The sequence below is a fragment of the Cyprinodon tularosa genome, unplaced genomic scaffold (assembly GCF_016077235.1).
Source record: "Cyprinodon tularosa strain WSP-4 unplaced genomic scaffold, ASM1607723v1 ctg61, whole genome shotgun sequence".
Lineage (NCBI taxonomy): Eukaryota > Metazoa > Chordata > Actinopteri > Cyprinodontiformes > Cyprinodontidae > Cyprinodon > Cyprinodon tularosa.
In genome coordinates this window covers 733,566-749,804 of record NW_024039352.1, presented here as the reverse complement: position 1 = coordinate 749,804, position 16,239 = coordinate 733,566, and the positions used below count along the sequence as shown (strand labels likewise).

The 16,239-nt window shown below is 40.4% G+C and overlaps 1 protein-coding gene across 2 annotated transcripts in view; it reads left to right on the top strand.

The window, feature by feature from the left end:
• The window catches only part of peli1b (pellino E3 ubiquitin protein ligase 1b), a 58,373-nt gene extending 43,706 nt beyond the window's left edge, over positions 1–14,667 (top strand). For both annotated transcript variants that reach the window (XM_038307436.1, XM_038307437.1), the window contains exons 3-7: positions 2,844–2,973; positions 6,417–6,518; positions 8,382–8,579; positions 8,691–8,879; positions 13,683–14,667. In XM_038307436.1, coding sequence (XP_038163364.1) covers positions 2,844–2,973; positions 6,417–6,518; positions 8,382–8,579; positions 8,691–8,879; positions 13,683–14,261 — 1,198 coding nt within the window. In that variant the 3' untranslated portion in view covers positions 14,262–14,667. The remainder of the gene's footprint in view (positions 1–2,843; positions 2,974–6,416; positions 6,519–8,381; positions 8,580–8,690; positions 8,880–13,682) is intronic.
• The last annotated feature ends 1,572 nt before the right edge of the window (positions 14,668–16,239 follow it).

Genomic DNA, 16,239 nt, shown 5'->3' with positions numbered 1-16,239 from the left:
TCATAACATAAGGAAGCTTAAGTCGTAGAATTAGGAAAATAAAGTCTTAACATTAGGAAATTAAAGTCGTAACAGTAGGAGATTATAGTCGTAAAATAAGAAGATTAAAGTCGTAACATAAGGAGATTTAAGTCGTAGAATTAGGAAAATAAGGTCGTAACAGTAGGAGATTATAGTCGTAAAATAAGAAGATTAAAGTCGTAACATAAGGAGATTTAAGTCGTAGAATTAGGAAATTAAAGTCGTAACAGTAGGAGATTATAGTCGTAAAATAAGAAGATTAAAGTCGTAACATAAGGAGATTTAAGTCGTAGAATTAGGAAAATAAGGTCGTAACATTAGGTAATTAAAGTCGTAACAGTAGGAGATGAAAGTCGTAACATAAGGAGATTAAAGTCGTAACATAAGGAGATTTAAGTCGTAGAATTAGGAAATTAAAGTCGTAACATAAGGAGATTTAAGTCGTAGAATTAGGAAATTAAAGTCGTAACATTAGGAAATTAACGTCGTAACATTAGGAGATTAAAGTCATAACATTAGGAGATTAAAGTCGTAGAATTAGGAAATTAAAGTCGTAACATTAGGAAATTAACGTCGTAACATTAGGAGATTTAAGTCATAACATTAGGAGATTAAAGTTATAACATAAGGAGATTTAAGTCGTAAAATTAGGAGATTAAAGTCCTAAAATTAGGAGATTTAAGTCGTAACATTAGGAGATTTAAGTCGTAACATTAGGAAATTAAAGTCGTAACATTAGGAGATTAAAGTCATAACATAAGGAAGCTTAAGTCGTAGAATTAGGAAAATAAAGTCTTAAAATTAGGAAATTAAAGTCGTAACAGTAGGAGATTAAAGTCGTAACATAAGGAGATTAAAGTCGTAACATAAGGAGATTTAAGTCGTAGAATTAGGAAATTAAAGTCGTAACATAAGGAGATTTAAGTCGTAGAATTAGGAAATTAAAGTCGTAACATTAGGAAATTAACGTCGTAACATTAGGAGATTAAAGTCGTAGAATTAGGAAATTAAAGTCGTAACATTAGGAAATTAACGTCGTAACATTAGGAGATTTAAGTCATAACATTAGGAGATTAAAGTTATAACATAAGGAGATTTAAGTCGTAAAATTAGGAGATTAAAGTCCTAAAATTAGGAGATTTAAGTCGTAACATTAGGAGATTTAAGTCGTAACATTAGGAAATTAAAGTCTTAACATTAGGAGATTAAAGTCGTAAAATTAGGAGATTTAAGTCGTAAAATTAGGAAACTAAAGTCGTAACATTAGGAGATTAAAGTCGTAACATTAGGAGATTAAAGTCATAAAATTAGTGATTAAAGCCGTAAGATTAGGAGATTAAAGTGGTGACATAAGGAGATTTAATTGTAACATTAGGAGGTTAAAGTCGTAACATTATGCAAATAAATTTGTACATCAGGAGACATTATTTGTAACATTAGAGGACTAAAGTCGTAACATTAAGAGAAAAAAGTAACGTTAGAGGATTAAAGTTGTAATATTGCAGGAATAAAGTCTTTACATTATGGGAAAGACATTGGCAACAATACCAGAATAAAGTCTTAATTGTGGGGGATTTAATTTGCAGAATTATGAGAATGAAGTGGTAACATCACTGGATTTAAGTCATAACATTTTAAAATAAAAGAATTTGCCTAATTTTATGTGCATTCTTACAAGTACATCTAGTCTTCCCCCTGAGTTAAAATGCTTTATCAAAGCATCTTAGTAAAATGACTTTTTGTTTCATATTATTACAACTTTATTCTCATATATTATAGCTGTTTTTATAGCATTACATCTTTATTCTTATATTGTTGCAACTTTATTCTTGTAATTCGAAAAATATGCATACAAATGTATTAGTACGGCCCTAAAACTTTGCAGCACTTAAGAAAACTTAAAATGAAACCTGAGCAAAATAAAAAAGGCATGCAAGGAGTAAAGACATATTTCCTTTTTTAAAGTAGACCCTGCAGATATAAAACGAGAAAAAAGGAAACAAAGACAACAAAAAAACAGGACACGTGGCAGAGTTTAGGCTATATACTAGATAATAATTTGGATAAAGTTTATTCTTGTACTTTAAACAGCCTCTAGAATCTTAAATACATAATTAATAAGCTATGATTATAACAAAGCCAAAAAGAAAAGAGAAACTGCCTGTGAACAACCCATTGTGCACATTATGATTTATGATTGTTGGTGAGCTGTTTAATAAACACAAACAATAGATAGAAATGTATGTGTGGGGATTTTAAGATAAAAATCTGCATTAACTCACTCTATTTAAAAATATAAAAAGCTTTCTTTACGTAAAATGTCATGATGGGTTTAAAAATTCCACTGCTTACAGGAATGCAACTTCACACTGGTCAAATGTAAAGTTTAACCCCTCCTTGCGATGCAATACCACAAAAAAAGGCCTGGAGCTAGGTGGATGTTGGGTTGGTGGTGATAAAGGTAACTTCTGAAGGTTTTTGTCCTGAAGTTAAGCCGAGGGAAGGGGAATCTGCTCTGGTTATTCTCCTTTCTTCAGACAAATACAGGTCTAAATTAGTCTCTCTCTTTGTTTACATTCTCAGCCATCCTGCTCTGATGTTTGGAGGACTTTGTTGTTTGTAATGCCATGCTGTGCTTTTGTGAAAATACATGCATGAAAACTTTAAGCAGCAGTTTGTGGATACGTCTGGGAGAGCACGAAAAAGCCTTGAGCATTTTCCACTGTGCCTGTTGTTCCAGGGCATTATCCAGCTGCTGAGACAATGAATGCTCTGTTGTTTTGTGTGTTTACGTTTATCTGTGTGTGTGTGTTTGCGTGCAGGTACAATGGCTCTCTGCCCAATGGAGACCGAGGCCGACGCAAAAGCCGCTTCGCACTTTATAAGAGGCCGAAGGCAAACGGGGTGAAGCCCAGCACAATTCATGTCGCCTGCTCCCCACAAGCAGCCAAGGTAAAACAAAACCATCTCAGACTGACTCTTTAAAGTGATTAGACCACTCAGAATTTCAAAACTGACAGAATTTTGCTTTTTATTAGCCTCAGGCCGTTTTTCTCCTTTAGTTTTAAAAAACATGATATCATTCAAGCCAAACAGTTGCATATTCCTGGCTATATTAAGATTTAACTGATTTTCAAATAACCAAATTTTTTGTTTCTTAAAGGGAATAATGCATTTTTTTTTGTTTTATTATCTAAAGAGATAAAAAAGAAAAAAAAACATTTCGGAAGATTATTTTGGATTTTTCCTATAAATGATGAGCAAATTCATCATGTTTCCATCTTACCTGATAAACAACTCTTTGAGGGTGAAAGACCTCCAGACCATTACCCTAATCAGATTGTCTATCAGATGGAAGACCAAACTGGCTATGAGGCAAGAAATAGCTAAAGCAGCTTATCTTTGTGTATTTTTAAAAGAATATAGACCTTTTTAAAAACCTCAGTAGCACATAGTATCAGTATCCTGTTATGCTACGTTCACACCGCCCGTGCTTTGGGCAGCTAAAAAGTGGCAGCTGCTTCATTTTTGATGCTTGTACACAATAAGGTCAAGATCATCTTTGATGCTCCTGAAGCGCATCCAGTAAAGTTCGTCCAGATGCATCTGATGTTTCTGCTGTTCCTGTGTTCAATGGCAGAGAGCCACTTTGCTATAATTGCTATGATAATCTGGTAAAAAGTAGTTTTAACATATTTTCAAGCGAGAAAGTCCACCTCAAAGCATTATCTTTGCAGTTCATCGAGATTATGATCCTGTCTTAAAATATTTAGCTGTTGAAGCCACCACATACCAGTGGTGCGCTGTCACTGGAAATCCCCAGCAGCAGCTGGGGGGTTTCCCCTACTGTTTGTCGCAACTGGAAGTAGATTTTAGTGTTTTTATGTATGTGGCAAAAACTGCAGGAACCAGAATAATGAAAGCGAACATATTTTGCTGGCAGGTTTTGACATTTTAAGTTATTTAGGCATTAATAAACTGTTTCAGGGGAGTGATCATAGCGATCTGCATTAGCAGTGCTGGGTCTGTCTCCATGCAAGCCTCAGATCAGCTTCTCTGATTGGTTGATGTGGCGTGTCGAGCAGCATACATTTTTCCAACTCCAGCAGCTACTGCTTGTGAAGCGCATCACACACCTTAGATGCTCAGAAGCTCATGAGGCGCTGCTTCAGCTGTTTAGATGCATCAAGATGCACTGCTTCTGTTGCTCTAGACGCGCTGCAGGGCCTTTTGATGCACCTCGATACGCGTCAACCATTGACTTTTCATGTGAAGCGGCTGCTTCTGCTGCTTCAGTTGCATGCGGTGTGAAAGTAGCATTATCCTTTGATAACAGGGAGACTAAAAAGACTAAATCAGCCTCCACTGATCTTTCCTTAAATACATTGAAATTTGCTGACACTCACTTAACTTCAATCTAAGCGTGTTTCTGTTTGGTAGCTCTGCTTTAGGATTGTTTAAATGATCAAAATCAGATTTTATTCCTGTTGAATCAGTAATGAGTGAATCTTAAAACAGACAGCAGCTGATTTTTACAGGGCATCGTTGGTCATAATTTGGTCACAGGTAAGTTTTTCAAGGATCTTTTCTTTATTCCTCCTGTTCCTTCCTTCTATCGTGGTTTAACACTAACAAACTTGTCTGAGGTTTAATAGGCTTTGTAAATTACTTGCAAAGTTTTTCCTGTGTCTTTATCTGCTCATTGTTTATTTCCTGTCCATACATCGACAAATGGCCTCCACATATTCAGCTACCATCCCTGTATCGTGTAGACCAGGCATCCCCAAACTCGATCCTCGAGGGCCGCTGTCCTGCAGGTTTTAGACGTTTCCTTGCTCCAGCACAGCTGATTTTAATTGAAAGCTGATTAACAGGCTTTTGCTCTACTGCAATCAATATAATCAGCTGTGCTAAAACAGGGAAACCTCTAAAACCCGCAGGACAGCGGGCCTCAAAGACCGAGGTTGGGGATGCCTGGTGTAGACAACACCTTAAGAAGTGATCTCTTGACCTCAGGCTGGTTCACCCGGGGGATTTAGAACAACTTTTAACAGTTGTGGCTGAAAATCAAACCACTCTTTAGGACAAAAGACGTTCTGTTGCTCCTAAATCTGAGTCCCCTCCTCGAATCGCCACCTTACCGTGGTGGAGGGGTTTGAGTGCCTCAGAGATCCCAGAAGCTATGTTGTCCGGGGCAGTTTTGCCCCTGGTAGGGTCTCCCATGGCAAACTGGTTCTGGGTGAGAGGCCAGACTAAGTGCGATTCAGTGGCTTTTCTTTAAGAATACAAGAGGAATCTGGTGAGGAACCTGCCTCCTTTCTTTGGATCAGCAAACAGGTGAACGGCATTAACTGAACAACAGGACCTTTGGTTGGCCAACACGTTTGGTTGTACAAATGTGTTATATCAATACCAGGCAAACGACTCAGCAAAGATCCTATTTCAGTTAGGCTCTTTTAGCAGTCTGTTTCCAACAGAAAGTGATAAAGATATCATATGTTAGTATTTGAGTTGAAATGAAGATAACAGTTTGAAAGAAGAAAGTAGGACTTTAGCTTTAGAGGTTATTCCCCATGGACACACTGAACCTGTTTGTTTTAATACCCTGTTTCATTTGCTGTGCAAAGACGTATAGTTTTGAAATTTTTCCTTTTGTTTTTCATCTGTTCAGTTTCTTTGTACTTCAGCACAAACTGTGAGATGTGGTTTCAATGCCAGGTACTGTGTGGGCGAGGGGCATCTGAAGTTCAAAGAAAAACTTGGAAAGACCTTCAGAAAGCCTGGAAAATTGTTGATAAAGACCAATTTATGAGGAAGAAAGGACCACACCTTGGAAAAAGAGAAATTACCCAAAGATTAAAGCTTTAAAATATTAAGGCTTAGGAACACATTAAACAAATGAAGTTAGGTGGATTCAGGCTGGGGTTTTTTTTTTGTTTTTTTTGAGAAAAGATATATGAATAATCTCCTGGAGAAAAGGAACACAGGCAGGTGTTTAAGAGAGGTAAGTGTGAGCGGTTCAGTGGAAGGTGACGCAGCGCTTTCCTGCAAAAACCTGGAAAGCACATGTTTCCATCCTCTGAAGTCCTCTGTAAACTTTCAGAGAAGGCTAATAAATGTAGGACAGCTTTAAGGTTTCACATGTGTAGCCAGCAAGCTCTCTGAGAACAGCGCTCTACCCTCTTACTACAGCCAACACGCCAATACGAGCAACATCTCCAACAACAATCTGCTGGTTGTTCTGATTTAGTGACGTCTAAAATCTGTCGTCTTTAAACTCAAACCATGTTCCAGTCTTTTCATGAATTATGACAAGACCTGCAGTTATTTTTGTCTCCTCATCTCGGGTTACCTTCTCTGTTGTCATCCATCATCCTTTTCTTGTGTCCTATCAGGCCATAAGCAACAAAGACCAGCACAGCATCTCTTACACTCTGTCGCGAGCCCAGACGGTGGTGGTGGAGTACACTCATGACAGCAATACTGATATGTTCCAGGTAAAATAGCCCAGGTTTTTATTGCTTTTTTTTTTTTTTTACAGCCAATCAACAAACTTTTTAATCTTTTTTTTTTTTTCTCCCACCTTACTGTTCTTGACATGTAGAATTTGCTGGGATTTATGAACGCTGGTTGGTGCACTGCAGGTTTAAAAGTTGAGACTAAAGGCCCCTCTGATGCCATAACAGATCTTTATTAATAGTAAAAGAAGAGGTGATGTCACACTGTGTGAGAGAGGCAAAATGGGTTTTTGCTATTTTATTTTAAATTAAAAAAAAAATGATAAAAGGGGGGCCTTTTTTATATAATTAAAGCAATAAGTAATAATTTAAACATTCAAAATTTCACACAATAAAGTTTGAAATGTAATTGATTTGTTACCCTCTCTGTTTATTCCCTAATAAATTGGTTCTCTCCAGTGTTGGTCATTTAAACTTCCAGTTATTATCTCAAGTCATGTTTTTAAGTTTGACAGAATGACGAATGTGTTTCCATGGCGCAGTGGTTAGGGCATACCATCCATTTACGGAGGCCTTAGTAATTGACATGGCTGACCTGGGTTTGAAATTAACTTCTGAACTCCTGGATGATCCATAAATGGACAACTTTAAACATTCTGCCTACAATGGCACCTTTTCTTGGTGATCTGCAACCTACAGTCTCAGAGCCAGTGTGGCTCTTCAGGCCCTCTGCAGAGACTATAAATTTGACCAAAAGTAGAAAAATGTAAAGAAAAAATCAAATTATTTAATGTTTTTTTTTAAGCTGATATATATATATTTTTTTATTCTCTTTTTTTTTGCATTTGGGGGGTAAAATTTATATATTTTTTATTTACTTTTTTGAATATATTTAAGAAATATTTTCCCTCACTCCTTTAAAAGTTTTGAGGTTTTGCTCTAAAACTTCACAGTAGTTCATCAATTTAAACATAAATCATGTGTTACAGTTTGTGCCTACAGACAAACTGTTTGGCAAGAAGAACTGCAAAAACGACTCTTTGGATCGTAAACGTTGCAGCTGGATGTTTCCAATGGCATAATGAATTGGTCTCTGTATCTATTTAGTGTTAATCATTCCAAACCTTAGAAGTGGTAGAAAACAGCCGTGCAGATTGTTGAACTTTAGTAACTAAACCCAATCAGATCTACATGTCAGTAAACATGCAGCTGACAGGAAACAAACAGAACTTCAGTCAAAGCTTTGAGTGAGGTCTGATCACACAGAGACATGATCATTTCAGACCGTGCTGATGGTTTAGAGCGTTTATGTTTCTTTTTAGGAATAAAAACATTCACAAATGTACATACTGTATGATTTGTTGACTGATCTAAAGAGCCTTTCTTCTCGTAATTTGCACTTCAGAGATAAAAAAAAGGAGAAAGAAATACAAAAAAATACAAAGAAAGGGAAATATTTGAGTTCAAATGCAACAGTTGTAATTGTACTGAGAGGTTGTGAGTCCCAACTCTGAGCTGCATATTTAAATGTGCACATTTTGGATTTAGATAATGCAAAACATCTTTATTCAAATTTCCAGTGGAGGGGTGTACAATGTATTCTCACAGCATTTTCTAAAATTACCCTGCAGTGAGCTCGGGTAGTAGCAATAACGCAGCGGGAGACTGTTGCTGTGTTGTTATTTTGATACGGCTGTGATGCGGGTCGCTGCCATGGGCAACACAGTGCCTGTTAGCAAAGCACAACATCAGAGTTATCCTGCTGCAAGAAATACAGCAGATTTAGACTAATTACAGGTTTGGATTCTTTCTCAATGCCCAAGCACATTTGTTTTTAAGTCTGTATTAATCCCCGCTCCTCCAAAGGTAAAGATGAACCTGCTTGTTTTGGTTTTCCACCAGATCGGTCGATCCACAGAGAGTCCGATAGACTTCGTGGTGACGGACACAGTGGCCGGCAGCCAGAGTAACTCAGACACCCAGTCGGTCCAGAGCACCATCTCCCGCTTCGCCTGCCGCATCATGTGCCAGCGCACGCCGCCTTACACGGCTCGCATCTATGCCGCGGGCTTCGATTCCTCCAAGAACATATTCTTGGGGGTAAGCCATCTTTCATTTTCACACGGCTCAGAAAAACAGCACCACACTGCATCATCATTCAAATATTCCTTCTCCCTAATCTTCGATTTTCCACATCGCTTTTTGCTTCAGGAGAAAGCTGCAAAGTGGAAGACGCTCGACGGACAGATGGACGGGCTGACCACTAATGGCGTGCTGGTGATGCATCCTCGCAACGGCTTTATGCAGGACTCCAAACCGGGAGTCTGGAGGGAGATCTCTGTTTGTGGAAACGTCTTCACCCTGCGAGAGACGCGCTCGGCGCAGCAGCGGGGGAAAATGGTGAGATAAGAAATATTTTAATTCAAGATTAAAACATTTTGCCTACAGTGGTTAAAAGTAAACAAGTACCTCATCTGCAAAAAAAATAAATAAATCATAACCCAGAAAAAGCCTCCATGATTGTTAAATCAGAGGTGATGAATCCCTTACACCATCTTTTTCACACTCTTCCGAAACCTTTTCCCCATCAGAAGGTTATCTAGATGCCATCTCCAAGGCAACAGTTTGTCAGTCAAAGCTGTGAGTAACACGATCTTGCAAAGGATCCTCCAGCTGTCTCTTGGCCAATCACAACCCTCCCTCTGCCTCATCTCCACAGCCACAAGACACTTAACCGTTTTATTCCCTCCTCTACTTCTTAATCCGTCTCTTTATCTGCTGTCTCACCACAGGGACAGCTCTCCTCTTATCCTCACACCAGATCTACATACCTTAGTGTGGGAGTTTGTCATGCTTGATGGGATTGAATAAATACCTTTTTTTTCAGGTTCCATTTAGTTTATCACAGAAAGGACAGCGTCATCTTCGTATTGGAGCTATCAGATCAAATGGTGGAAAATCGAGGAAGTAATTTATATGTTATCTCTATGTAAAGGCAGTAAACTAATGGTCCCCAATGGGAAGAACCTATTTCAAGCAATGCTGATGATGCAAACTGGTTGATTGGGGACATGATGGCCGATTAACCTGGCGATGTAGTTCAGCGGAAAAGCTTTTTTTCTTCAGTCAGGTTGATCTGTCCTTCCGCCACGGTAAAACAGCTCCTGCCGTTGGGTCCTGGACGGACAGAAGTGCTGCGGCGATCCAGCCACGGCTCCTTCAGCAGGTGGTGGTACTAGAGGAACTGACTGTGGATCTGGTAGATGAAGCGGACGTTGTTGGTCTTTCCACATTACATACAGCAGCGTAACTCGCTCGGTAAAATGAAGGACCCCGTGGTTGAGTTCGACACACGACAACAGCTCCTCCCATCCGATGACACGGTGAAGCGAACTAGGCGTAATTAGTCACACGGATTGTTTGCATTTGCATGGAAGGAACGCACCTTTATATGGAGATCTTAGACACAAAGCTCAGTAAAATCCAGGCTTTATCCTAAGATATAAATATTTCTTGTATTGTTTTAGGACATTCTGTTTGTTGTCTTTACATAACTCAGTTATTTACACCAGACTGCAGATGTGTCTCCAGGTTTTCTCTATGATCTCATCTCTCTTTGGAATCCAACCCGTTTCTTATTAGATCCTGCTTCAGTAGAAAATATCGAACAATGAGTTGAAGAGAGCTCATCTCTAAATAGGAGGCAACTTTCCGCTGTTTTTTTCCAATTTTTTCAGACCACAGCACTGCAGTCATGTTTTAAGGCCCAGTGAAGCGGCTGTGGTAGCGTGGGTGATGGCTGAACTCCTGCAGGGTTATGCAAGCTTTGATGCTGCTAAATGTGCTTTGCTCTGATGTAGAAAAAAAAGGTTAACAATGAAGGGAAAAATGCTTATATGTGCATAGATCTCAGATGTGAGCATTCATACTCACTGGAGCAGTTTTTCAGATTGCTTTAATGTGGTTCATAGGTGAAGAACTGCTAGAGGAGCGACCTTTTGCTCCCTGAGCTAGCTTGTAATTGAGCAGTAGAAATGTAAAGGTCAGGCCAGAGAGATTTGAGCATGTGTATCATGAAGAGTGCAAACACGCTCTGCAAACAGTTTTATAAAGAGGGAGATATCAGAGCAGTTGCACGCTGAACAGGCCAGCCAACACGCTGTGGTCCCCTCGAGCACCGCGGTAACCTCAACACCTTGAAGTTGCCTCTTGTCTTATCTCTGCATCAGCTTCTGCCGTATGATTCATTCCCTACTTTTCTCCTCTCCATTCTCTGTGTTTTCCCCTCCTCATGCACTCTGGTTATCTAAACATGGAATTTCCCGCTCCGTCTGATCATGCAAAGGCAGAATGAGTTCTTCCTCAACTCTGAATTCATCCAGAAATTTCCAGCAGCTGTCTGGTCCGCCTTCAAGCAGCACAAATCACAGCTTCCTCATCTCATCTTCCCCCCAGCTGTCACTCTTCTGCCCCTCTGACAGACTCAGGATGGCTACGTTAGGATGCCACCTGCTGTCCTCAGAGCGGTACTGCAGAAATGGCAGTGATGTCTTTTTAAACCTCCCTACAGGTTTAAGCTGACTAAATAAAAGGTTTTGGGGTTGTTTTTTTTACCTCACAAGAAAGATGATCATAGAAAAATGATTTATTTATCTTGGAAATGATCTTCAAAAGAGAGATAAATATATATCAAGTGTATCCTTTTGTTAGATTTGAAAATTAACCCAAAATTCTGCTTTGTAGACTTTTATAGAGTATTTTGTAAAACCTAAACAAGTATTTTTCATAAATAAATATGAAGTTAAAGCCTTAACATACATGAAGATTTATAGATATATGTTTTTAAATAGAGATTAAAAACATCTCTATGTAGAAAGACCGTTGATTGTGCCATCTAAATATTTTTTACGTTTTTAGTCTGAGGTCAATCTTCTCTTTATCAGCAGAAAAATGGATGAGCAAATATCTGTATTTTACTAAGAAAGACAAAACTAGATTTTCCTAAAGCCTTTGTTAATAACAACTGCATATATTTGTACATCGCTGCTGTCTAAATTAAAGGTGTAGTAGATGATCTTTTAGCTTTGAATACTGGGGAGAACATATTATATTAAAAAAAATAAACAAATCCTCTGTACTTTTATAAATAATTGTTATGCATATTGATATTTACAGTTTAACTAATATTTAGTAATACCTACATTACATTGATTAAGTTGTTATTATCGTTTATAAGAGTCCTAGTGACTTGCAGACACGTTTTCCCTTCTACTCCATTAAACAAAAAGACTAATTCTGAAAATAGCATAAACTCACTATTTATCATCTTTAAAATTAGTATGTTGATATGAGTAATTAACTACTATATTTTTGCTGTCAGTTTATTGATAATATTAAAATAATTTAAAATTACTTCCAGTAGAGATCATTTCAGTCGAGAGTATTGCTGCTGCCACCCTCTGGTTTAGAGGGGAACTGCTTATGAATGATGGCCATGTAGGATCCCTTGGTATTGGTTTCAGGAAAGAATCGCAGTCCACTCATTACAGAAACTAGTTATCTCATTAACTCTATCTGGAAAAAATATCTTTACCTCTTTTTCTCATCAAAACAAAGAAATTGATAAAATCCTTAACACATATTACTTGGCAAATATTTTATTCACAAAAATAAATTCCAAAAAACAAAACCACCATTTTCAGCATTTCATATTGAAATAAAAACGATAAATTGATACAATTGTCAAATCTAAATAACAATTCAATCTGAAAAACTCACACGAAGAGAAAAGATAATTAGGAGAAATGTATTGATACAATTACTTTGTCTTTGGTGCTCAGAGCTTGGCAGGAAACATAGCGCTGAATTTTGATTAATATGCATGAACAGGAGCAAAGAATAGTGCTGTTTCCCCCTGGTTAGTGAGACGGTCTGCTGAGCTTTATGGGGAGATCCAGTGGATTGGGTGAGCTGATACTAGAGCTTCACTCAGGGACCTGGAAGATGGAAGTCCAGTTGAATAACACAGGTTGAGAGAACCTGTCCATGATGAGCAAGCATGAAGTGCCAGTGGAGAGGAAAAACTCCCCATTGGGAACCTCTGGCAGAACCAGGCTCAACATGGCGGCCTTCTGCTGGACCGGTTAAGATGAGACAGGGAACGCAGTAAGAGTCCAGGAGGAATAACACTCTGATGAAGCTTTAGCTGTGATGGTGGAGGAGGGGCTGGAGGTGGGTTGAAACTGGGTCATCTGAATTGAAGTCACAGTGCATCCCCCGCCTGCGCACAGGAGCAGACAGGTGCGAACTTGGGATGCTGATTGGCTTTCGTGGAGGTGTGGTTCAAAGCTGATTGGCTGTGTCGCAGGTGGATGAAGGAGAGCAATGAGGCTCCATTTAAAAAAAAAAAAACACACACAATCTATCTTATAGACTCTCATAATTGCTCAAATCACTGCACCCCGCTCTCTAAACTACTGCATCTCAACACATTTTGATCTAAGATCTCTTCTTTCCATCATTCAGCCCCAAACTCCACTCCCTTTGATTTTTTGTTGTTTGTTTTCCTTTTTTCTTCTTCTTTTTTTCTTTCTCTTAGCTAATTTTATTGGTGGGACATTTGTTACTGAATGGCTTATATTCTGTAAATATTGTACATACCTTTCATTGTCTATATATCAGGGAAGTGTTGGCCTAGTGGTTAGAGCAGTGCGCTTGTGCTGTGAGAAGGTTCCAAGTACCCGGTTCGATCCCCACAGACTCCACGCTGGGTTCCTAGGTGAGACCCTTAACGCCCCACTGCTCCCTGGGCGCCACACAATGGCAGCCCACTGTTCCCTCATGGCTGGTTATACTACCACAGCCATGTGTCGCACTAAGCTTGTCGCAGATATTTTTGATTTATGCCCAATATTGAAGTCGGGGTCTTTGCTAAGTTATTCCATTTCACAACGCAAGAGCGACTATCACGAACTAGCTGTGTGAGGCGGTGAGGAAGTGGAGGCAAGTTTGTGCATAACGCAGGGACATTAGGGCAAAAAAAGAACGGGGATCCAGGTGGAAAAAGGGTGAGTTTCCGCATTTTGGGACAATAAAGGGATTTACAACTAAACAAAAAAAAAAAACGGTGGTTGTCCCCATCTAGCGCCGCCTCTGGGTAGATTGTAGCTTGGGTCTAAGCTTTGCTCTCGCTGTGTGTTCCAGGTGGAGACTGAATCTCAGGAGCTCGTTGACGGTTCACTCATCGACCTCTGCGGCGCCACCCTCCTGTGGCGCACGGCTGAGGGCCTGTCCCGCACCCCGACCCTCAAACACTTGGAGGCGTTGCGTCAGGAGATCAACGCGGCCCGGCCGCAGTGCCCCGTTGGTTTCAACACGCTGGCCTTCCCCTCCATGCGGCGGAAGGACACTCCTGACGAGAAGCAGCCCTGGGTCTATCTGCAGTGCGGCCACGTGCACGGTTACCACAACTGGGGGAACCACCGCGAGGAGAGGGAGGGCCGGGAGGGCCGTCTGAGGGAGTGCCCCATGTGCCGGGCGAAAGGCCCTTATGTGCCGCTGTGGCTGGGCTGTGAGGCGGGTTTCTATGTTGACGCGGCTCCGCCCACTCACACCTTCAACCCCTGCGGACACGTCTGCTCTGAGAAGACAGCGGCCTTCTGGAGCCAAATCCCCCTCCCACACGGCACCCACACTTTCCACGCCGCCTGCCCCTTCTGTGCCCAGCAGCTGAGCGGCGAGCGGGGCTTCATCAGACTCATCTTCCAGGGGCCCCTCGACTAGCCGGGAGGGGAGGGACCCCTCCGCATGTTTTTCCTCTCTGGACCTTTTGCCTCTGTCTCCTTTTTAAGTGACCTTTGTATTGATTTTTCATGAATGACAAACAAATTTCTATATTTTCATGAAACCAGAGACACAAAACAAAAACCAAACAAAGAACACCGCGGGGTGAACTTTTGTTTCACGAAGAGAACTCTCATCAGTATTTATCGAAATCACTGACACGCCCTCGTGCAAACATGCGATTTTTGTTCGAGTATTTGTTGCAATACACATGTGTACATCTCTCAGAGCCTATTTAAAGAAATATGTTTATTTATGACCCAGAACATCGCTTCAACCTTTATCTGTCAGAAATCCCTAATCCTGAAGTGATTACCTTTAAAAATCCAGCATATTGTTAATCATACTTGATGTTTTAGGTGTTTTTTTTTTCCAAAGGGTTTTATTCTGTGTTCTCCTATCAAAGCCATTCAGTGTATTTATATACAACACGTCCTCATCGACTACTTTGTACGACGTTTCAAGTTCAGAGCAATAGATTTGCAGCAGAAACCTCCTCAAGCATTAAAGGAGCCTCTGAGGCGTCTTTATCAATGCCTGCACAGCCGCTGCCCTCCCTTTAACGAGTGAATCTCTGTTAGCCATAAAAACGCAATGATGTAGCCGTGGACTCCCACACTAACCTGAACTGTTTTTATTTATTCTAAGGATAAAATGGGCTAATAGACAGGAACTCGCGGTACAGACGTTTACCGGGTGTGGATGGCGACTTAATTCAGCCTGCTTGGCTGCTGGAATGTAAGTGAAGGTCCGATTCTGAGGCAAGAAATCGCAGGGATCTCAAAATGCTTTTGGTGCCTCGACAGCGCCCTCTGCTGGTAACTGGGGATGAGTATCTCCGAAACATGCTGGGCTCCTTTCTTGTATTGAAGGAAGTTAAAAGTATTTTTTTTTCTCACGATGAGATGCACCAATCAGGCTTTTCCAGTCTGATTCTTCAAAGTTTGACTTACAATTCTAATTTTTAATAAACTGATTTTTATTTTCTTCCTCAGCACTAATACAGATATGAGGATAAATAAAAAGCAGGTTATTTCAAAAGGGAGGAAATCATCAGCTTTCCCATTTATGCATTGCAACATACACTATATTGCCAAAAGTATTTGCTCACCCATCCAAATTATTGGAATCAGGTGTTCCAATCACTTCCATGGCCACAGGTGTATAAATTCAAGCACCTAGGCATGCAGACTGTTTTTACAAACATTTGTGAAAGAATGGGTCGCTCTCAGGAGCTCAGTGAATTCCAGCGTGGAACTGTGATAGGATGCCACCTGTGCAACAAATCCAGTCGTGAAATTTCCTCGCTCCTAAATATTCCACAGTCAACTGTCAGCTGTATTATAAGAAAATGGAAGTGTTTGGGAACGACAGCAACTCAGCCACGAAGTGGTAGGCCACGTAAACTGACGGAGCGGGGTCAGCGGATGCTGACGCGCATAGTGCGAAGAGGTCGCCAACTTTCTGCAGAGTCAATCACTACAGACCTCCAAACTTCATGTGGCCTTCAGATTAGCTCAAGAACAGTGCGCAGAGAGCTTCATGGAATGGGTTTCCATGGTCGAGCAGCTGCATCCAAGCCATACATCACCAAGTGCAATGCAAAGCGTCGGATGCGGTGGTGTAAAGCACGCCGCCACTGGACTCTAGAGCAGTGGAGACGCGTTCTCTGGAGTGACGAATCGCGCTTCTCCATCTGGCAATCTGATGGACGGGTCTGGGTTTGGCGGTTGCCAGGAGAACGGTACTTGTCTGACTGCATTGTGCCAAGTGTAAAGTTTGGTGGAGGGGGGATTATGGTGTGGGGTTGTTTTTCAGGAGCTGGGCTTGGCCCCTTAGTTCCAGTGAAAGGAACTCTGAATGCTTCAGCATCCCAAGACATTTTGGACAATTCCATGCTCCCAACTTTGTGGGAACA